The sequence below is a fragment of the Molossus molossus genome, unplaced genomic scaffold, assembly GCF_014108415.1.
Source record: "Molossus molossus isolate mMolMol1 unplaced genomic scaffold, mMolMol1.p scaffold_m16_p_4, whole genome shotgun sequence".
NCBI classification, from domain to species: Eukaryota; Metazoa; Chordata; class Mammalia; order Chiroptera; family Molossidae; genus Molossus; species Molossus molossus.
This window is the reverse complement of record NW_023425377.1, coordinates 104,040,088-104,062,816: the sequence shown is the minus strand read 5'-3', so window position 1 is coordinate 104,062,816 and position 22,729 is coordinate 104,040,088. Positions and strand designations below refer to the sequence as shown.

The 22,729-nt window shown below is 47.4% G+C and overlaps 1 protein-coding gene across 1 annotated transcript in view; it reads left to right on the top strand.

Moving 5' to 3' along the window:
* The window catches only part of TMEM131L (transmembrane 131 like), a 147,784-nt gene extending 132,079 nt beyond the window's left edge, over positions 1–15,705 (top strand). Inside the window, exons 27-35 of the mRNA XM_036240644.1 lie at positions 1,213–1,337; positions 4,165–4,331; positions 5,342–5,524; positions 6,663–6,741; positions 7,661–7,743; positions 10,961–11,081; positions 12,113–12,204; positions 14,512–14,651; positions 15,379–15,705. Of these exons, the coding sequence (XP_036096537.1) occupies positions 1,213–1,337; positions 4,165–4,331; positions 5,342–5,524; positions 6,663–6,741; positions 7,661–7,743; positions 10,961–11,081; positions 12,113–12,204; positions 14,512–14,651; positions 15,379–15,654 (1,266 nt within the window). The 3' untranslated portion in view covers positions 15,655–15,705. The remainder of the gene's footprint in view (positions 1–1,212; positions 1,338–4,164; positions 4,332–5,341; positions 5,525–6,662; positions 6,742–7,660; positions 7,744–10,960; positions 11,082–12,112; positions 12,205–14,511; positions 14,652–15,378) is intronic.
* The last annotated feature ends 7,024 nt before the right edge of the window (positions 15,706–22,729 follow it).

Sequence of the window (22,729 nt, the reverse complement as noted above, 5' to 3'; positions counted from 1 at the left end):
ATAGAAGAGGGAAAAGCCCAAATGAAAAAAGACTTACGTGTAATTTTTATACAAATATAAAATAAACACTTGATCCTTGGACAACACGGGTTTGTATTGCACACGTCCACTTATATACAGATTTTTTTCAGTAAATACTGTAAATGTTATTTTTCTTAATAACATTTTCTTTTCTCTAGCTCATTTTATTGTAAGAATGCCTATAACATACAAAATATGTGTTAATCGACTGTGTGATCGGTAAGGCTTCCGGTCAACAGTAGGCTTTTAGTAGTTAAGTTCTGGGGAGTTAAAAGTTTTAACAATTATATTTAGATTAACCATGAAATATCCATGAGACAGCAAAGTCAATGATCATCCCAAGCTATTTTCATGCTGACAAATTTTATAACAGAGATAAACATAAATTTATTTTTTGTAAGCCCAGGTGAAATAAATGTATTATACTGAATACTAAAAAATAAAAAATAAATTAAAAAAAAGTGTTATATGTGGATTTTCAACTGTGTGCTGGCATCCCTAATTCCTACATTGTTCAGGGGTCAACTGTATGGGTATCTCATGCTAAATTAAGTTTTTCAGAACTACATTAAAGAAACATCAAGCATATTCTTGCCTTATTAAAATGCTTAAACTAGTTTGGAGCATTTTATGGAGATTTGGCTATTTTCCTGAAGTTCACCTATAAATAAATAAAAATGTAAATACACGGATTACTTCTAAGTTGAGTTTTTACATGATTCTCTTCAGTGGTCATCCATGGGAATGGTACATGCCAAATTAACAGGTGAAGGCTGGAGGATTTATTGCTGCTGAAGTTAACAGCAAGCTGACCATAAATTGCTAACAGATGTTTTTCCTTTTTCGCTCCTTAGGAATTTTATAGGCAACATTTTTTTTTCTTGTTTTCTTTTTGCAGAGGTTGAGGGAGCTAGAGAAAGAAGGGAAATGAAAACAATCTAGAGTTTGAGAAATATACGTCTCTGTTTTCACCAGGTTGGAACTTTCTGAAATTCATACAGAGTTGGTCTTCAAAAGTTTATTTTTAAAAATCATATACCACCTTACTTTTCCAGATTAGCTTGATCAAATTTTTCTGTACAAAATCCTTTTTAGAAGTCATAGAGAGGTTTGTGTGTGTGTGTGTGTTTAAATGTATATTTAGTAAGTTTAAGCCTTTACTAAAAGTTTTTTGTTTGTGTTTTTCTTTAGCAAGAAGATCCTTATAGGAAAAAGAAGCTTCAGGAGAAAAAAGAAGGAAATTTACAAAATTTAAATTGGAATAAAAATCGAACGTGTAGAAAAAACAAGAAAAGAGGTGCTGCTCAGGTCTTGAGGTGTGTACCTTTTACAGTCCCTTGAAGATTTTGTGTTTTTTTTTTTTATCCTCACCCGAGGACATTTTTTGATAATTTGCTTAGATAGAGTGTGAAGGGGAGAGAGAGAGAGAGAAACATCGATGTGAAAGGGACACATCGAGTGGTTTCCACCCGCACGACCAACCAGGGCCGGAGACAAACTGCAACCGAGGTACACGCCCTTAGCGGGAACTGAACCCGGGTCTCTCTGGACCGCAGGCCGAGGCTTCAGCTCCAACCACTGAGCCAAACCGGCCAGGGCAGTCCCTTGAAGATTTTGATCTATTTTTTTGCACTATAATTTTACATTTAGCTATTATCTTGGAATCTTATTTCCGTTATGTTGGATACAGATAATATGCAAGTATAGATGTTTGTACTTTGAGATAAATGTTCTTAAAATGAACATATTTTCTGGTTGTGTTTTCACTTATTTTTGTTAAAAATACCTCCATGAGAACAGATTTTTCAAATTTCTGCTTTATACAATGCTATGGGAGGTTTTAGAGGAAAAGTCCCAGCAACCTCTGTGCCAGGACCAGCCGCATGGAATGGGGTGGTCGCCCCCCGCCAGAGCCCCGCGTCAGTCCCGCGGAGGGAGGCCCTACAGCCGGGAAGGGCGGGCGACGTTCTGTCTGTGCCCCAAGCCCCGGAAGGGTGAGGGCAGAGCCAGAGTTGGAACCAGGCCGCTTGGCACTCCCCTCTGGCAGCCGTGCTTCCTGGGGCTTCATCTCCCTGAGCTTTTATTTTCTTATCAGTAAAGCGAAGGAGCTGGACAGTGTTTATCTGGGAATCTCGTATTTCCGTGTTTCCAGAAATACCTCTCTGATTGTATATACATTTCTCAGCTTGAGTTTTGGGGTTTGGTTTTGCTTTGCTTTCACCAGGTCCAGTGGTGTGTACAGTTCTGATTTCTGGGGTTAGACTTCCCGTACTCAGCACGCACACACGTCGACAGCCTCCAGCCCACACCCCCTGCCTCTTCCTCCCCGTGCGGGAGCTTTGCATGGTCCAGCTGTCCCTGGCACTGGCGTGTCCCCTTCCAGCTCTAGTTTACGAGACGGAGCCCCTGCTCCCTGATTCCTGTGTGTTGCGGTCTGGTTGTTAAAACCCCAGCCCTGGGCATTGACGCCTGTGTCGTCCCAAGGAACGCCTCCATCCTCACCCATCTGGGTTTTTCGTCTTTTGAGTCTGGGCATCTGGGGTTTCTCTTTCCCGTGAGCTCAGCTGGGTGCTTACATGGGTTTCTGCCCAGTTGTTCTCTAGAGGCTGTAGCGTGGCACGGGGCCAGGTTGCCCCCTGCAGCATCTCCCCCTTGTCACCGGCAGGGAGCTCTGGCCAAGCAGCCCCCGTGTGGCCAGGACAGCTGATGGGACGCGCGTGTGTTTGTTGCAGCGTCTGTCGCTCGGCCCCAGGAGGTTGTAGCGTCTGTCGCTCGGCCCCAGGAGGTTGCATCTGGAGCTCAGACTGCGATTCAGCCCTGTGACACGCTCCCTACGGTTCTCACACACACTCGGCTGAGAGGGCCGGGCTGGTCCCGTGGTCCCCAGCTCACATCGAGCCATCAGCAAAGTGCAAATACGGAAAAAGGAAATTAACTCTTTGTCAGTTCATTGTTAATACCGAATACTAGTTGTTGATGGCGAATTATCCTGCTGGAGGCCAAAATTATTTAGGCTGCAATTGAAATTAATTGAAAGCTGCGATGCAGTATCCTATAGAAAAGAAAGTTATACCTTGTATTCCTTTATGTGTGTTTTTATAAAAATTTGATTGACTAACAATGGTCACTCTACAGTTTGATATTTTCCTGATATGAACCTATAGAAAGATATGAAATTAGAGTGTCATTTCACCCATTAAACATTATGGTATATATTTGAAAGCAGATTTCTGATGTGCTGAAGAAACAACTTCTTAGAATGTAGCTGTCAAGTAGCTTGTAGCCAATCAGGATGTTTTGAGAACATGATGCTTAAGAAGTAGGTGGCTGTTGGCTTGGCTCTTGGCTTCTCTGTTTCCTTGGCTCCTGCCTCTGTCTATATACGCTTTACCTTGAGGGGTCAGAAACCAGTGACATTGTGTACGTCCCACATATCGAATCTTCTTAACTGCCATCCTACAAACCAAACATGAGGACTGAAATCGGACCCTGTGAAACAATCATCCAGGTAACCCCTGGCCTTCTCTGCACATGTCCACGTGGCCATTTACAAAGTGTGTGACAGTTCTTCCCTCAAGGAGCTCGTGAACTAGTTGGAGAGAAGGGATTATTGGACCGTGAAGTCCTCGGGGGAGGAACTTGATCCTTGGTAGACACTACACGTTTTCTATCGATACATGGACGTGGTCATCATTCAGCAAATGCGCGCTACATGAATGAATGAGGAAAACATTAAACAAACACTGAGCAGCCTCCCCCAGACATCAAGGAGCAGGTTTATCTATTGAGAATCATATTTTACCCTAAAACCAAGGGAGACAAGTGAGAGTCCTGGGCTCTGCTCCAGGATCTGCTCCTTACCCGTTGACCATTACTGACTCCTGTTATTTGTGGAGTTTTATTCTTCTCACTGTCAAATGCAAAAGTAGATTAAATGACCTCCCAATCAATTCTGTTTCTAAAACGGCAAAATCTTTTTCCTGTGGATGGCTGTCCTTGACTCATCATCTTCTCCCGTCAGACCCCCAGGGAAGTGGCCCCGAGGTGTTCCCTGTTCCTGTGGTCACCCGTACGTCCTGGACAGCAGTGTGCGTATATGCATGATAACGTGAGGATGCCATTTTTTTCCTGTGGCATTTCCAGGCCTTCCGAACAGAGTGAATTAAAACTCGTGTGCAGTGAATTCGAAAGGTCTGAGCTGAGCCGTGACATCGATGTGAGAAGCTGGTGTCCACAGGAGGCCCCTGGGGAAACGTGTAAGACAGACGCGGGCACGGGAAGAAGCTTACCCGCTGCACAGAGAGAGGCAGGTACGGAGCCCACCGTGCTGTGAATGGTGCTTCTGGTGGAATTTGTGTCTGGCATCTTAACGGGATTCTCACTTTATTGGGAACGTAGCTTACTGAAGCCCAAATGGAGAGCTGTCAGGATGAGACCAGAAAACTAAGATGCTTTGAGCCTGGACAGGCCTCTATCGTTGCCCCTCCCTTGCCCCGCCTCCCTGAACTCTGGCCATTCTCAACTGTCCCCAAGCAGACTGCTGGAGGAGCCGTGGCTGCTTGCTCTGGGCAACAGCCAGGTTATGAGAATAGTGGCTGTTCTTACACACCTGAGCCAGGAGTTCCTGCAGAGCCAGGCCACTGTTCCACCCAGCGACTGCTGGGCACGTCCCTGGGAGTGAGAGGCAGAGGGAACAATGCTAGGTCCAGGGCAGAGCATAGCTGGAGGCTATAGGGCCACGGAAGTTGGCAGTCAGGTGGGGTACAGGATGGGGGGACGTGCGGGCCTCCCAACCAACACACCCGTTCCCAGACACAGGCCCACATCAGTACACACAGGCTGGCAGAGTTAGTGGGCTTCTATCTTTGCCTGTTGTTCATTCCTTTGACACGTGTTGCTTTTTTATCTTAATGGAAAGCTCTTCCCGCCCACACAGAAATAATACTTTGAAGCTCTTAGTGGATATCTAATAAAAGAGAGGGGGAGATTACCTACAAATCTCCAGTCCAGGAGGCTCGCCTCAGCTTTCTTGATGGAAGTGTCTGTTATTCCCAGAACCACTGTGAGATCCGGGTTATCACTGGTGTGGACAGAGTGAGCTCCAGACAGGTCTAGTTGCCCGTCCTCTGGGCAGCGGGGACGTAGCTCCTCCCCACTGTGTCTCCCGGTCCCATCCTGAGTTTCAGCTCAGCACTTAGCTGACCCTGCCGTGGAGCCTTGCCGTCTTCATCACTTTGCCTCTCCTCCGATCGGAAATGGCATCCAGCTGAAAATTGTTTAAGGAAGCATGGGGTCAGGCCTCCTCTCTTCCTTCCCGCAGAGGGGTACTTCCTGAAGCCTGGGAAGAAGCGCGTCGAGAAGTCTTGCTCAGACTCCAGCTCGGACTGCAGCAGCTCCTCCGGGAGCGTGCGCGCCAGCCGGGGCAGCTGGGGCAGCTGGAGCAGCAGCAGCTCGGATGGGGACAAGAAGCCCACGGTGGCCCCTCAGCACTTCCTGCCAGCCGGTGAGTCCTGGGAACAGACCCATGCATGGCTCTCCTACCAGAATGGCTCTCGTCCCAGCAGTGATACCTATAAAAGGAGGTCTTGTCTCCGAGAGACCAGGGCACTGGTAGCCATAAAAACCTAGACAAGACATTCACAGGGGATTTTAGTCCATGGTTTCAGCCTTTTCTTTTAATGATCAGGTTCCCTCTAGGAGCCTTATTGGTCATTGTTTTCCTTATGACCTCCGTAAAATGTTAATGCCACCGAGATCCACTGGTGTGCTGTGCACAGAGGGAAATGATCATCTCAACCCCCCGAGAAACAGTCGAGTCCGTGCTCTGGGGAACCCACGCCGGGAACAGCCGTGGACGGAGGCAGGCACTCGGCAGCTTGTCCGTAGTGGGGCTGGTTTTCTTGGCCGGAGGAACCTTGGTTTCCACAGCCTGCACCAGACACAGCTCCATCCGCTGCTGAAACAGGGTTTGCCTGATGATGCTAACGCAAGACCTTTTACAATTCAGTGCTTAACATTAACAACAAATCGAAGGTGGCTTTCACTAGGGGGGAAGGGCTGACGAAACGATGATAAAAATTTGAAGGTTTTGTAATATCAGGAAAATGTCCCTGATGTAACTAATGATCTAAAAGACCAAAAAGGCAAAGTATAGATGTTATGACCCCCATTTCATACATATATGTACACATAAAAGATTGTAAGAACTGTCCCCATATACGATAAGGGCAGTATAATTATAGGTGTCTTATATTTTTCTCTTTTTTTGTTGTTTATTTTTATAGATTTCCTACCGTGATCATCTTACTTTTATAAAAGGGTCTGTTTACGTAGCAAAATTTCTTTTCTCAGAAAAATCCCTATTAATCCTTAGTATTGTTTCAGCTTTTTCTCCATAATTAAAATATTATTAAGCTAACATTCATACATTTTTTTTAAGTGTTGGGTTTTATGAAGTTTTCAAATAAAATATTAAATTATAAAAGGCATTTAAAAAAATTTTGTGACTGAATGTGAATATCAGTTTCAAGTGAAAAATAAATTACTCGCGAGGGGTTAACGATGTGAACCCTTTGCATCCTGAGACAGCGTGCAGTTGAATTCCGCTTGGAAACCCTTGTGATCATTTGGTTTTCATGCAGGAGACGGCGGTCCCCAGAGTGGCTTCCCCTCGGAAACGCCCATCTCCCTGAACCTCTGCCATAACATCTGCAACCCCACGTGAGTGCTCCCCGGCCCAGCTCCCACAAGTGTGCTTCGCGTACCGCTCTCTCCACCGGCCCGTCTCCTCTTCCTACCTGGCTCTGCAGGTTCACGTGGGAAAACGTTGGCAGGAGGCGAGGATGTGAAATCTGACTTTACTAGTAATTCAGAAAGCAGGACCCTCCCAAGGGATCACGGTTCAGGGGGCGGTGTCTCTGGGCCTCGCTGTGGTGTGGCTGTGGTGGAAAGTCTCCCATCCTGAAGGTAGAAAGAAGGCACTGCAGTTATTATGAGAGTGGGCATCGTCTCCCCTTTGCTGGGACTTGGAGTAAAGCCGAGCATTGATGATTTCGAAAGTTTTGCAAGAACCTGGTAGAGTCTGTGTGGTTGCAGTCCCACCGGGTGATGCTTGCGGCAGCATCGGACAGAGCAAACAAGCACCTTTTATTGAGTGAGAGGGATTAGGGTATGCGGGAGGACAGGGTTTCAGAGTGAGAGACGGAATTCGTTTTCTTAGGCACTGGCCACACTGGGAGAGGATAGGATGTCATTAAAATTAAATTGGTGAGTTTTTGGGAAAAAAAAAAGCACTCCGCTAGGGTACAAGGAAAGCTCTGTAAGAACTGTTTTGTTAGGGGTGGAACGTAAACGAGGGGTGAGGAATTGCTGCCAGCTGGTGGTGGACATATAGGAAGCTGTGGGTGACCTTCATGACCTTAGTTAAAAGTGCTTAGTTGCAGTATGTTAAAGGAAGACTGCTGGATCTTGGGAATTTACTGTTCTCCAACGCTTTTCTGGCTGTGTACCATTATGTCTCTAGGATCTGTTTCCGGGGGGAAGAATTCATGTAAAAACTCAATCAGATTAGGTTGTGCAAACCCAGCGTTTCCTTGTGCAGAGAGAATCAGCGATCTCCCTGTTCTCGCTTTCCCCGCAGAGACGGGAGGCGTCTCCCGCAGTACGCAGAAGCTCCCTGTGCCGGCCTCCCCGCCGGGCCTGCGGGCGTGGAGGAAGAGAAAGGTGAGGCTCCTTCCGCCTGCTCCAGACTCCAGTCGGCTTCTGTGTTGTGGGCTGGGGGCTTGGCTGGGCCATTGCCCAGGTCTCCGGGCTTTTGTGCATGGGGAAGGCACCTGGCTTCTGCACCAGCGTCGTTGGGAACCGCTGACTTCGGCTGCCCCTCTGCACAGACACGGCTCCCCCGTTGTAGCCGAGGCCGGGGTGCCCTGTGGCTACCACTGCGCTTTCACCTTCCCGGGGAGGCCCTGCGGGACAGCATGCGAGGGGTGAGGTTCAGACACCTTAGCCGGCTCTGCTCGTCCTCCTGCTCCTCCTCCTCCCGACTCCCCCTGTCCTGCAGGTCCGTGAACCGGCCTCGGCAGCCCCGGGGACCAGCCTCACTCTGCATTGGGCCTGAGGCCAGGGGCCCAGCCAGCTGGGGGAGGACAGTGGCCCAGGGGCCTGGCAAAGGGAGTGGGTCGGAAGGAAACCCCACTTCTGCCTGGGGTCTCTCTTTGCGGGGCTAACTCCATTCCCCCCTCATTTTTTCCTGTTTCCCCTCTTCTTCACCTCCCTTTGCCCTTGTCTCCTGTTTCCTTGTAGGGCCTCCTTTCTACTAATTGGGGTCAGGAATGGCAGCAAGATAAGCCCGATGACTTTCCTTCTCCACAGTCCCGTTCAGCTCTAATCCACATACTTGCTTTTGCTTATACAAGTAATACTGGGTTAAAAGCTGTTCTGTACAGTGGAGCAGGTTTACTTTGAAAGTATGTTCTTCGGATACATTTTGAACTTGCTGTCAAATTATCAATGGAAATCCGTTATTTGTGAGTTGGATCTAATGGCTAGCCCAGCATAATAAGTGTTTTTGATTTTTTAAAGTCAGTAATTTGCTGAGGCAAGGTTGAGGTGAGGTTTGGGTGGGTACTCCCTTTACCTGTCAGGTAATAGAGAAGAGTCAGGATTTAGTTCATGGGAAAAAATTAAAACTGCGTCAAAACAGATACACCTTAACATGTTGTCCTGTCTGTTGTCAGTTGGAGAATTTTGTCACGTGTTGTCTTTGTTTTTGTGTCTGTGTTTTACGTGCCCTTGACCATGTTCCTGTGAACACCAACCTTCAGTTACTTTTTGATCACCTGTTATAATCCCTGGTTAGGTCCTAAAGTCACTAAAGAAACGACCTTGTTCACAATTTCTGTCTACACGCGTTCAGTCTGCCCACCTTCAGTCCCCGGATCCATTGTCACAGTCACATCCTTGCTTCCTGTCCCTTTGTTTACTGCACTCACCTTCCAGAACCTCAGCTCCAGCTTCTCCGCCTTTTCCCAGGCTGCTGAGCCAGACTGGAGGACAACACACACACAGAGACACAAACACAGACATGCACGCACGCGTGCCGCTCTGCAAATTCTGACCACTGGCTTCGTGTGGCCCAATAGCTGCATGCCCCAGGTCCCCCACCCTCCACTCTTCCTGACCGTACTTGTGATGCCTTCCACCTCGTCCTCTTAGCTAACCTTGCTTCCTGGTGCACTGGGAAAGACCTGCAGGAGGCTCCCGCAGCCCCGACCTGCTGCCGCCACCATGCATTGTCCGTGCAACCCTCTTTCCAAGGATGCTGTTGGGCTCGTTTTTCCATCCCTCCTCCACCATCAGTTTTTATACCATGTGCAGTCTTTCCCCTTCTGCCATCAGTGATGGTGGAAACGCTGCCAAGTCCAGTGTGGTGATGGACCCAGGGAGCAGTGCAGGTGGTCGGAGGTGTAGGTGATTCCAGGCAGTCTTATCAGACAGTGGGTCCTCACCAGGGGCCTCGGACCTGAGTGGCTCAGAAGGTTCCAGCAGAGCCCAAGATTCATTCCCACATTTCAAAGCTTCAAAGGGTCTTTAATCTAACAGTCTGCAGCTTTCCAAGTGACAGGCCGAATATCTAGGCCATGGGTAACAGCCTAAGAATCAGGGAAAACACAATGAACTTCAGGAGGAGAGTTGGCGTGAGCTGTGAGAACAACCTTGGGTCGGTCCCCTGAGCGGAGCGACCACATGCATCGTGGTGCTGCATGGCGGGCGCTGAGGTGGACAGCGGTATGGCCCCGTGCACACTGTCGGGTTTCAGCTAAACCCACCACCAGTACACCAAGCTCAGGAACCTCAGTGAATCAAGGGCCTCATTGATCCAGTAGCTCTGCTTCAGGTAGTAGAGAGGGACATTTCATTTCCCTCGAGGAATAGCTATGTGGCCAAGCTAGGTGCAAGAGCATCATCATGTTTGCATTAATTCCCCGTGATTCCAGTGTCGTGTGTGTGTGTGTGTGTGTGTGTGATTTGAACAGGTCCAGATGCTTGCATACAATGTGGGTTCCATTATAGTACGGAACCTTGACCTTAGGGAACCTGTATCTTTTATAATAGGCAGTAAGCATGCCTCCCTCTGCTCTAGAAGGAGACACTGTGTGTTGCAAGACTTTTGCTTAGAAAATATCCTCAAATAGCTTGGAACAAAGGCATCCAGGACCTCTGCTTGCAAGATGTACGGAAATACAGAAAGCCCATGGAGATTTACCTCCTAGCAGTCACTCTGCGCACAAGCTTCCCGCGGCTTTCCATCTGATCAAAGGCAACGCTCACGTCCTTAATGGGGCCCTCCAGGCAGCTGTCTGACCTCAACCCCCACTGTTCACCTCTCACCCTGTCCCCACCAGTATCCTTGCTGTTCTGAACCCACAAGGCCAACTCCCACTTTGGGGACTTCACAGTTAGCACTGTTCCCTGTGCCTGGAACATGCCTCCCCCATACTCCCTTGGCTTACTTCTCACCCCATTCACATCTGGGATGGATCAGATATTCCCTAAGGGAGGCCTTCGACTGCCCTGGTTACAATGCCTGTCTTAGCGCTTAGACCCTTGGCCATGCACACTCCTGTCTGTCGTCCGCCCCTGCCCCCTGGGATGTAAACCTGTTCTCTGCTGTGTCGTGGGTATCTGTAACAGAGCCCTGCAGAAAGTAGGCCCGCGCATACTTGTTGAGTCATTGCAGTTATCCTGTAATCTGGGTCAGGGACAGTCTGCACCCGTCTGCAGTCAAGGTCAAGACAGAATGCCCTATTCCCGCGTGATATTCTGAAAGTATATCCCGAAGGGAGTCCGGGAAGCAGACATGATCAGCGTGCGAGGGTCACACCAGGAGTGTTTTCTGGAGGGAAGAAGGGGAACTGAGAAGCCTTGCTCTCTTCCTTAGGTCTTTACCCGCCTGGAGACCTGTGGCCCACGCAGCCCGTGTGCGTGACCAGTGGCTTCAACTGTGCTCTGGAGAACACTGTGCCCGGTGTGATGCAGGGACCAGCCTCAGTGCATAACAGGTACAGGCCTCTCGGCTCATGGCTGCCTTGCTTAGTCTGAGGGCTTGCAGGGCGGGGGCGATTTGAGTTCATCTGTGAGCTTATCCTCAGAATTGAGGGCCAGACTTCCTTCCCCAGCTACCTTAGCCGGTGTTGCCATCTGCTTCTTGGGGTTTCATTGGGAGGTCTTAGGAAATAACAATCCAATCATTGCGAGAAAGATGAAAGGAAATAAAAGCAATGGATAATATGGCTGGTGACCACATCATTATTTTCTTTTTATAATGAAAAGATGAGCTATTAATGTATTAGAAAACAAATGAAGAAAGCAATCACTCAGAATTCCTAGCCCCCAGCAGAGCAAGGATTTTCATTTTTCCGTGGTTTTAATCTTGAACACATTCACATTTTCAAAAGAGCAAATGCTTTGAGCATTGAAACATAGTTGCAGAATGGCCATTCCTTAAATTTCTTTATGGCTCTTACTATGGCATTAAATTATGAAAACTTGAGAATATCTGAGTTTCATCACATAATCCATTTGAATTTTTTTCAGGGGGGAGGTTCGTTTATTACAGTGGTTTTACTTTCTTGTCTCTATAATGAGAATCCAGTTTATAAAAGTGACCAGAGTATCACAAACCATCGTCTTTATAGTCGTGACGGACCTAAGGCGAACGCTGGCCTTGCTGTGCGTGAAGTGTGGACGTTTTCATAGCAGAACGTGTTTAAGTCCTTCAGGTGTGAGCTAAGACACTTCGAGGTAGTCCAGTGGTTCTCCCACAACACTAATAAACCACGGCCCCGGATTCTGCCTGGTTAGACTCACACCTGGGTATAAAGGAAGTGTGCCCCTCGCCCGAGCCGGCCGTCCTGCCATGGTATGTCACTAAGTAAATCTTTGATTCTGTGACTGGAGGAAGCCCATCTTTTATTTTCCAAAATTGAAGATTTAGCAGTGGTCAGGATGCTGGGCAATCACTTTGCTTTCTTCTTTCTTTCCTTGATCTGTTGACGCTGGTTTCTGAAACGAGACCTCTTGTTTTTTATAGCAGTTTCATCGACTGGAGCGCAACTTGCGAAGGCCAGTTCCCCAACGTGTATTGTCCGTTGGAATTGAACGATTACAACACCTTTCCGGAAGGTAAAAAAAGCTCTCTGAACCATCCCCAGTGCCATTCTTTTATTTTCAGAAAGTCCAAGCAGGAAGTGTGTGGCCCTAAGGCACTAACTGCAGAAGAATGTACCTTAAAAATTGGATAGAAATGACATAACACGTTTCAGGTGCACAACGTAATGATTCGATATTTGTGTGTATTGAGAAATGATCACCACAATAAGTCATCATTTGTCATCACGCTTAGTTACAGTTTTTCTTTTTTTTCTCGTGGTAAGAACTTTTAGGATTTACTCTCTTGCCCTGGCCGGTTTGCTCAGTTGTTAGAGTGTCAGCCTGTGGACCAATCTGTCTTGGGTTTGATTCCGGTCAAGGGCACACACCTTGGTTGCGGTTTGTCCCTGGCTCTGGTCGGGGTCGTGCAGGAGGCAACCAGTCAATGTGTCTCTTTCACATCGATGTTTCTCTTTCTCTCTCTCTCCCTTCCATTCTATCTGAAGATAAAATAGAAAAATGTCCTCAGATGAGGATTGGGGGGGGAAAAATTTATTCTCTTTCCATGGCTGATTTGGCTCAGCGGCTAGAGCGTCGGCCCTAGGACCAAAGGGTCTTGGGTTTGATTCCTGGTCAAGGGCATGTACCCGGGTTACAGATTCAATCCCCAGCCCCAGTTAGGGTCATGCGGGAGGCAACCAGTCGATGTGTTTACATCAATGTTTTTATTTTTCTCCTCCCTCTCCCTTCCACTCTGTCTAAAAATCAATGGAAATATATCCTTGGATGAGGATTAAAATGAAAAAGATTTACTCTCTTAGCAAATTTTAATATGCAATACAATATTAACTACAGTCCCCATGCTATACATTGTAGTCCCATGACTTATTTATTTTATAACTGGAAGTTTATATTTTTTAAGCCCCTTCACCCATTTTGCTTGGTCCCCAAACCACCACCAATCTGTTCACTGTGTTCATGAGCTTGTTTTTGTTTGTTGTTTATTTATTTTATTGTTGTTGTTAAGAATGTGCCTTTAGCCCTGGCCAATTTGGCTCAGCGGTTGGAGCGTCAGCCCATGGACCAGAGAGTCTCAGGTTCAGTTCCCGCTAAGGGCACGTACCTCGGTTGCAGTTTGTCCCTGGCCCCGGTTGGGGTCGTGTGGGTGGCAACCAATCGATGTGTCTCTCTCACATCGATATTTCTCTCTCTTCCTCCCTCCTGCTCTATCTGAAGATAAATGCACAAATGTCCTTGGGTGAGGATAAAAAAGAAATAAAAAAGAATGTGCCTTTAACAGTGTGCAGTCTTTGAGAACGGCCTTACAGGAGACTGCTAAGGCCCGTGCCGACCTGCCATATATAATTGTATATGGCCTTGAAAAGCCCTGTATATCTGAGTGTCTGGGGGCTTCTACAGATAACCCTACTCTATTTAGCCTTTCACAGAGAACTAGGTCATTTAGACCTAACACTGTGGATTATCCATAGGGAGTCTGGGGCTTTCGTTGTTGGCTGTTTTTTTTAGGCAGGCCACTCCATGTGAAATAGAAGCTTCTACCTGCCTTCTTCAGCATGTCCAGACTCCCGCCCTGAGCGGTGTTGTAGAAGGAGGAAAGAAGCTTGGAGGGGAAATTGAGGAAAATTGCCAATGCTTGGGCTCAGGCACCTGCCATAATAAACAATAAGAGATATGAGATTTCCCTGATAAACTGGAAAATTCTGTTATTGTACATTACAGTATGATCATGATTTCTCATACTAGAGTTGCTTTTGCAGAGAGAATAAACTGTGTATATTAGATATTGCACTAATGTGGATTTTGATACATGCATTGCTCTATGCTCACCACAAGGGGGTGCTGTGGTAACTCTCTTCCTGTGCTTATGAGGCTTATGCATATTATCTTTTTAGCTAAGTGCTTGGTTTGGTATTGCTTTTGTCAGTTCATATGGTATATATGCAGGTGGCTGAGGTTGGCATGACAGGTAATAAAGGAAAATTTTAAAGACTGGTAAGAATCTTGACACCATTCAAATCTATAGTAGTAGTATAGTGCATTCTGTGTATCAGAAAGCTTCCCGTCTAATGATCAAATATAGAACATCAAGCCCAGAGGAAGACCTTCCTCACTGAGGGCCTCCCAGGTGATGTGTCTGATAAACCGTTTTGAACTCGGGAGTGACAGTGGAACTCCTGGTTCACAGAGTATTTTATGTGTATCTTTAGCCTGTCACTATAGTAAGGCCTTGAACTTTTTTTTGTTTTTTTTGTTAAGAGTGAGAATTCAGTTTGCGCCATAAAAATGTTTACCTGTGTTGGTGTCTCCCATTCTTTGTAGAAAACATGAATTACCCCAATGGCTTCCCCTGTGCTGCTGAAATTCAGACAGACTTTATTGATCATAACTCGCAGTCTACCTGGAGCACCCCACCCAACATGCCGACTGCCTGGGGACACCCTGGTCTCATCAGCTCTCCGGTCAGTGCTGCCCAACCTCTGCGGTGACCCTGGGGCAGCTCCAGTTTCTTTCTGGTGGTGTTTTCATCCTGGTCTCGCATAGCTATAGAGTTGGATTCGGATCAGCTAAAGCTTGCTTCTTTTAGATCATACAAGCCCACCCTCTGAGGGAACCTAACTCATAGTCACACGGGGGGCTTGCCAACACTGACATTCCAGCCACTTCCAAGCTCCACTGAGCAGCGATGGCTTGCAGATAAAATTGAAGTGGGGCCAGGAAGCCCTCTGGGACACAGCTGTGTTTATACGGCCCCGCTGACCTTTTCATCTGTGATAAGAGATGAGATGAAAGTTGCAGAAAGGTATCAGTTGTTAGTGACTGGGTCCTGTGGGCTTCCTGCCCGTAAACACCCCTCCGTGCTTAAAAGCCCAACACCTTCCCCTTTCAGATCCACTAACAGTTTTTTACAGAGAGGACATTTGAACTGTGGGTCGTTCCTTGGGCTTATAAAACATTTATCCAGTTAGACGAGGTTTTGGAAACCGTGTGTTTGAGGACAGTGGAGTTACAGCAACCCAGATGGTTGACCATAGTTGAGTAACACCCGGGTAACTTGGAAGGGTACCATTGTGGAATCCACTGGTATATATTCAACCTTGACATTGCCTTTCTCAGATTTTTTTTTAAAAAAACATTTCTTTTTTTTAAAACATATCTTTTTTCCCTCCCTCCCCATTTACACTTTAGCCCTACCTCACAAGCACCCGAAGCTTATCTCCAATGTCTGGACTTTTTGGTTCCATCTGGGCCCCGCAAAGCGATGTGTATGAGAATTGCTGCCCGATCAGCCCCACCACGGAACATTCGACTCACATGGAAAACCCGGCGGTCGTGTGCAAGGAATACTACCCTGGGTTCAACCCATTTCGTGCCTATATGAACCTGGACATATGGACTGCCACAGCCAATCGGAGTGCAAATTTCCCACTGTCTAGGGACTCGAGCTACTGTGGGAATGTGTGAGGAGAGTTTGATTTTTAAACAATGCGAATAAAGAGGCGTGTGTTTTGATGACTAGCGTAACCTGGTTCTTGAGATAGATTATGACTTGGGTGGATATTTTGGCACTTTTATATGAAAATAAACTTTTTTAATGAAATCTGGGTGCGTTATTTTTTTTTTTTTAACCTTCACAAATCAGTGGTAGAGACTAAGCATCCATGTGTCATAACTTATAACTCAAGAAGCATGTCAAACACGCCAGATGTTTTCTGTCAGAACAAGGGAGTCTTTGGGGAAGGTAGGAATGGAGAAAGAAATGGCTGTTGTGGTTCTCCCTGCCTTACACACCAGAATCCCCAGGGAGCTTGCCAAAAAGGAAGTCAATCGCGCCGTTCCTAGAGATTTCTGATGTCGACCTGCGGCTCAGGCAATCGGCGTCTTCCTTTCCAAGTTCTCCATTGACTGCAACGTGCAGCCGCGGTTGAGAACTGCTGGCTGGGTGAGCCCAGCTGAGCAGGACCCTGCTCATGCTGAGGGTGCGCTCTCTGGTCCTGGTAGCCACCGCTGCAGAGATGAAGCGGTGAGCCAAGCCCTGTACTGCCTGTCCAGTTATGACAAGGATGTCCCCTCCATCAGGCCTGTCACCGGGGGTGACAGCAGCAGGGACATTCTAGTAAGTGTCTGGTTTCCCTCTCAGTGAGCAGGGAGTTAGGTGGCTGACGCATGTTTGCCAGACTGGCTTGTGTCTGCTGGTCATGGACTTGAGCGGTCCATATGACGGTGGAATTCTCTATCAGTGTGTGTAAACTTTGAAAATGTTTTTAACTTTGAATAAAAATGTCTCATTGTTATATTTTGTTTTATCTTTATTGGAAAGTTAGTAGGAACGATTTTTGAGTGGGATGCTGGGTTTGCTTGCTTTGAGTTTATTTCCCTTTGTCCTGGGTGTGTGGGGACCTGCGACAGGAGGGCAGGTGCGCTGAATGGGACTGTGCCCTGCAAGGAGCACCCGCAAGCATGCCAGGGCCTCCAGAAACTTCTTAGGGTGCTGAGTGAGAATCCTGATTTGGGCAAAGCAGACCCCCAGCCCCTGATACTGAATAGTGTTAAAAATGACTTAGGTTCTGGGTTTAGACCCCAAAGAATTAAAAAAATTTTTTTTTTAATTTATTGAATTTAGAGAGAGAGGAAGTGAGAGGGAGAGAGAGATAGAAACATCAATGAGAGAGAACATCCATTGGCCGCCTCCTGCATGCCCCCCACTGGGGATCGGGCCCACAGCCTGGGCATGTGCCCTGACTGGGAATCGAACCAGTGATCTCTTGGTGCATGGGTTGATGCTCAGCCACTGAGCCACACCAGCTGGACCCTAAAGAATTGAAACTAGGGACTTGAACAATGGTTTGTGCACCATGTTCATAGCAACACTGTTCACTGTAGCTAAAGGTGGAAACAGCCTACATATCCATTAATGGATGCATGGATAAAGAAAACATGGTAAATACATGCGATGGGATATTGCTCAGCCTCAAAAAGGAAGGAAATTCTGGTCCTGGCCAGGTAGCTCAGGTGGTTGTATCATCGTCCCGATATGCCAAGGTTGTGGGTTCAATCTCCTGTAAGGGCACATACAAGAAGCAACCAATGAATGCATAAATAAGTGGAACATCAAATCGATGTTTCTCTCTCTCCCATCTTCTCTCAAATCAATAAATATTTTAAAAAGGAAGGAAATTCTAATTTGTGCAACATCGTGTTTATACCATTACAACATCCTGCTAAGAGAAAAAGCCAAAGGACAAATGCAATGGGTTCTACTCAGGTGCCTAGTATGGTCACCTGCATAGGGACAGAAAGTGAGTGGTGGCTACTAAGGGGCTGAGGGAGGAGGGAGAGATGGGGAGTGGTGGTTTCATGTGTGCAGTTCTGGTTTGAGATCTGAGGACAGTTCTGGAGATGGTGATGTTGCACAACAACATGAAAGTATTTTATGTCACTAAATTGTACATATAACTGTTAACATGGTAAGTTTTGTGTAATGGATGTTTTACCCCCCCCCCCCAATTATGTTGATGAAAAAAGCCCTAAAGCATTTTCAGTATCAAATTAAAAACTTTCCCACTGGAGAGCATATGAGGCCTTAGAGGTGTGTTCTGCTCAGTATGATTGTTGATCTAATTTACTCTCCTACTTTCATTGACTCCAATTCTCCATCAGGAAATGGGAGAAAACAAAGTAAGTTCTTCCACTAAAAAGAAAGTACAAATCTTTGCTTTAACTGGAATATTAGCTTTAGCCCTAAGACTAAACAGAATCAGGGAAACTGGGAGTTAGTATTCGTTTAAAATACTGGATACCTTCTAGGAGCTAGGACCTGTCCCAGGGGCCCACGGCGGAGAACAGGGCAGACTAGGTCCCGCTGTTCGGACACATTCCCAAGGAGGGACAGGCAAGAAACAAGCCAAAGATTCAAGGGATATTTCGGATATTGCCAGGTGTGCAGTTAAATGGTGATAAACGGGTGGGGGTGGGAGTGTACAGCAGGTGGTCAGGGAAAGTCTCTAAAGAGGTCACATTTGAAGGACTAGGAAGTTCTAGCGGTGCCTCCAGGAAAGGGCGAGTGCAAGGCTCAGGCAGGAGGCCAGTGTGACCCTGGCCTGGAGAGCAAGGGCCACGGGGGAAGGAGGTCAGGCCACGGACGTGGGCAGGGGCTGCCTCCATTAGGCCGTGTTAGGTTTTACCCAGAGTGCAGCGGGAAGCCACTGGAGGGTTTAGGAGAGAAGAAATGTTACCTGATTGGAGGTTCAAAGAGCTCACCTGCAGCTGGAGGAGGAACAGGTGCTGTGAGTAACAGTAACCCCCGCGCGGCCGCAGGGGAGATGATGGAGAGAAGCCGTTTGTTACCTGCGAACATGCTGGACCGCAGGGTGGGGTTGAGGGGGGCAGGAAGGTGAACACCCCTGGTTGGGCCTCCAGAACTGGGTCCTGATGATGCCCCTGATGAGAGGAAGAGCGTTCGGGGGCTCTGGTTGGAGGCAGGGTCCAGGGTTCGGGGCTGGACAGGGCGCAAGAGCTCACACCCAGGCGGAGGAGTCCCTGGCATCTGCGGTCTGCAGGGTGAAGCTGAGGGCTGGAGGCATCCGCGGGGCTCCTCGGCCTGTGGCTGGTGTGACGGCAACAGGAGTGATCCGGGCCTTGTGGGGAGGAGAAGAACCGTGGGGCTGAGACTGGACACCCCCACGGCTGGAAGTGAGGCGGCCGGGCCGGCGGGAGCAGAGTAGACTCAGCGGGGCCGCGCGCCAGGTAGGAGGAGGCCGAGCAGCGGGCGGGCAGGTGGGCAGGGGCTGCGGCACCGGCAGATGAGCGGAGCCGTCAACACCGTCTGTCAAGCGACTGTCGCTGGAGTCCTCCAGCCAAATGGAGCGGGCGGACGAAAGTCTAGGAGGTGGGTGTCAAGGGTCTTTATTCTGCCGAGCACGATGTGTGAGCGTATTTGTTACAGTGTTGGGAACAGCGATGGATTGGAAATCCATTCTCCACAATGGGAAAATGTCCGAATTACAGTCCACACGCTGTTGGAATACTAGGAACCTCTAAAAATCGTTGCAGGGGTGACACAGGCAATGAAACCGTGGAAGACGAAGTTCCACACAGTGTGACCCCACACTGAATCTGGGGGATGCTGCACCTGGTGGGTGGGGTTGGGAATGATCTTCATTTTCTTTTTTGTATCTTTATTTTTGTACTGTCTACTCTAAGCATGTGTTACTATCACCCCACCTCCCCACAAAAACTTTTAATTAAATCTTAAGGGAAAGTATATTTTATTTAACAATGGGGAGAAGTAAGTATGTTAAAAACAAATGCTAAAGTCCTAATAAAATTTTCATCATGCAATAAAAGGACATAATTTAAAGGCAAAGGCAAAGTGAAACTTTCGCGAAGCATTCCCTAATAAAAACCCTATAAAATGAGGTATGTAGTAATTACTTGGGTTAGGATTAAACCCACATAAGAATGTCTTTAAATGCTCACATAACCAACCTACAAAATGCAAGGCAGTCTGATTACAATTAATCAAAATACTGGACACGTAGTATAAAAGTCACCTTTAAAATACAACTTTGTTAAAATACATATACTATAATATTTATGCAAACTCAAATGCACATTTAAAAATAATTATTTCTGTGTGACCCAGACATTTGAACAATTTAGTGCTCCTAACTGGAGTCCAGATAAGATGTCAGTAAATCATAATGTATTTAGTATTTATGTGTGTAGAATGTATGTAGTATTTATAAAACACTTATTTTAGAAACTAAAAACAAACAAAAACTTTACCCAGTATCATTTCAAGTTCATTTCGTCTGGCTTAATGTTTATTCATTCACAGTAGATGTAGAAATTATTTATAATTTTCTTTTTTTTTTTTTTTATCCTCACCCGAGGACATTTTTCCATTTTTTGTTCAGGTAGAGTGGGAGAGAGAGAGAGAGGAACAGAGAGAGAGAGAGAAACATCGATGTGAAGGGACACATCGAGTGGCTGCCACCCGCACAACCGACCAGGGCCAGGGACAAACTGCAACCGAGGTACTCGCCCTTAGCGGGAACCGAACCCGGGTCTCTCAGGACTGCAGGCCGACGCTCTAACCGCTGAGCCAAACTGGCCAGGACTTATTTATAATTTTCTATAAACTGAAGGAAGGGACCAAGCCCTGTGACACTGGGATTGGACAGCCTGCCACACTGGAGTACAAAATGACCACTCAGCTGAAATTCTGTATTAAAAGCAATTTCTAACAAAAGGAGCAGGCAGTGCGGGGTTAGTCCAGATTCCCAAATGCGTCACGTAATCGAGATCAGTGCTACCGAAGAGAAACCAACCACTTGTTTGCTTTCCTTCTTTAATTAAAAAAAATTATTAATTAGAATAATATGTCAAAGTCCAGAATTGATTTCGTCATAGTTGGGACGGGCTAGGTTACGCTGCAGGAACAAGTTGATCCCCAAATGGCCCAGGTGCCATTCCAGCTGTGCTCTGCTGTGGCTCTGCAATCCAGGCTGCTCGGCTCTTGTGACTTTGCCATCTCCACACGAGGTCTCCTGTTTGCCACCACAGAAGAAGGTGCCCGGAGGACTCAGCCCGCTTTTCTGTGCTTCCCTCCAGCAGCGAGGTGCGCATGTCACTTCTGCTCATGGCCTGTTGTGGGGAACTAGCATGTGGTCCCACTCAACGGGAAACAGAGACTTCCTCATGTCCAAAAAGAGAGCGGGACATTGCCAACCACAGCTAATGTGTTTTGTTTTGTTTTGTTTTTTGTTTTGTTTTGTTTTTATCCTCACCTGAGGACATTCTTTAATATTTTGTTCAGATAGAGTGGGAGGGAGAGAGAGAGAAAAAAACATCAACGTGAAAGAGACACACCGAGCAGCCGCCACCCACACGACCCAACCAGGGCCGGGGACAAACTGCAACAGAGGTACGTGCCCTTAGCGGGAACCAAACCTGGCTCTCTCTGGACTGCAGGCCGTCACTCACTGCTGAGCCAAACCAGCCAGGGCACACAGCTAATGTTTAACCACACATGTACAGTCTTGGAGAAAGTTTATTTTTCCTCCAGTTGGAGAGATGTTAGTGTTTAAACCCCAAGGCAGAATCCTGGTCGGGTAGGTCAATCAGTCCCGATACACCAAGGTTGCATGTTCAATCTCTGGTCAGGGTACATACAAGAAGCAACCAATGAATGCATAAATAAGTGGAACCACAAATCAATGTTTCTCTCTTTCTCTCTCCCTCTAAAGTAAAAATAATAATAAGAAAATAAATAAATAACCCCCAAGGCAGCCAATAGGACTTGGGCTTCCATCTGGGAAAAAGGCCCTGGCATGCTACAAAAGTCTGGCTTGAAACCCACCATTTGGGCTGTGCCTTCGAAGTTCCTCAAAATCAAGGGCTGATTCCCTGTGGTACTCACCCCTCCAGGCTTCCGTCTACGGGGGGAACTAGATGCCCAGAATAGCTCCTGGGGTTCCCCTCCCTGCTGGGCAAATAGTGTGCTGCCTTTATTTCAGAAAAATAAAATGTAAGATCCCAGGCACAAAGACATGTCAACCTCTGAACAGCTATTCAAAAGCAGTTCGGCGGAGTCACTGGTATTCTTGAAACCCGCCTGGCTGTGCAAAGGGGTCCTTGCTGGACTAATTCGGAAGCAGCACTTTGAAAAATAGGTAGTCAGAGGTTCTCAGCCTCTTTGGGCGTCGAACGACCCTTTCACGGGGGTTGCCTAAGACATCACAGTAGCAAAACTACAGTTATGGAGTAGCAACGAGGATAATTTTATGGTTGGGGGTCACCACAACATGAGGACCTAGATTGAACGGTGGCGGCATTAGGAGGGTTGAGAACCACTGCCCTAAGGGGAAATGTTGGCTTCCGGGCAGGAAGTGAGAGTCTAATCAAGTTCTGCTGGGGTTGGAGTAAGTAGAGGCGGAGGCCATCTCGAAGCTCACGGTTTCATGCACTGGCTGGGACATAAAAGCCAGTCTCAGGAGTGGAGGAGATAACCCAGGGTGGTTAAACCCTGAGAAAGGTGTTTAACCACCGTGGAATGTTGTCCTAACGGAGACAGCCTCCGGGCCTGGGAACACTGGGTGCTCGTAGATGTACCAAGTGGGAGAAAATCAAGGCTGGACCAGCGCAGGGCAGGAAGGGGATTTGAAGGGCAGGTTGAGAAACGGTTCAGAGAAAGGGGGCCGTCAGGACCAGGCAGAGTGAGCTTGGCCGAGTGAGCTTGGCAGCGCAGGACTTGGCCATGGCCCTGAGGTTTTTGTCCTGTCCAACCAGAAATGTTCCTTAAAGGGGACACTGGGTTAGACCCACAGTAACCACCATCCTTTCCTCTCCCTCTCCCTGGGTTATCTCCTCCACTCCTGAGACTGGCTTTTATGTCCATCGAGGGCTCTTTCTCTGCCTCCTTTAATGTGCCCTGATCGGGAATTGAACTGGGACCTCTCAGTCCATGGGACGCTGCTCAATCCACTGAGCCACACCGGCCGTGCTCTTTCTTTGCTTTCTAACTGAGAATACTTTA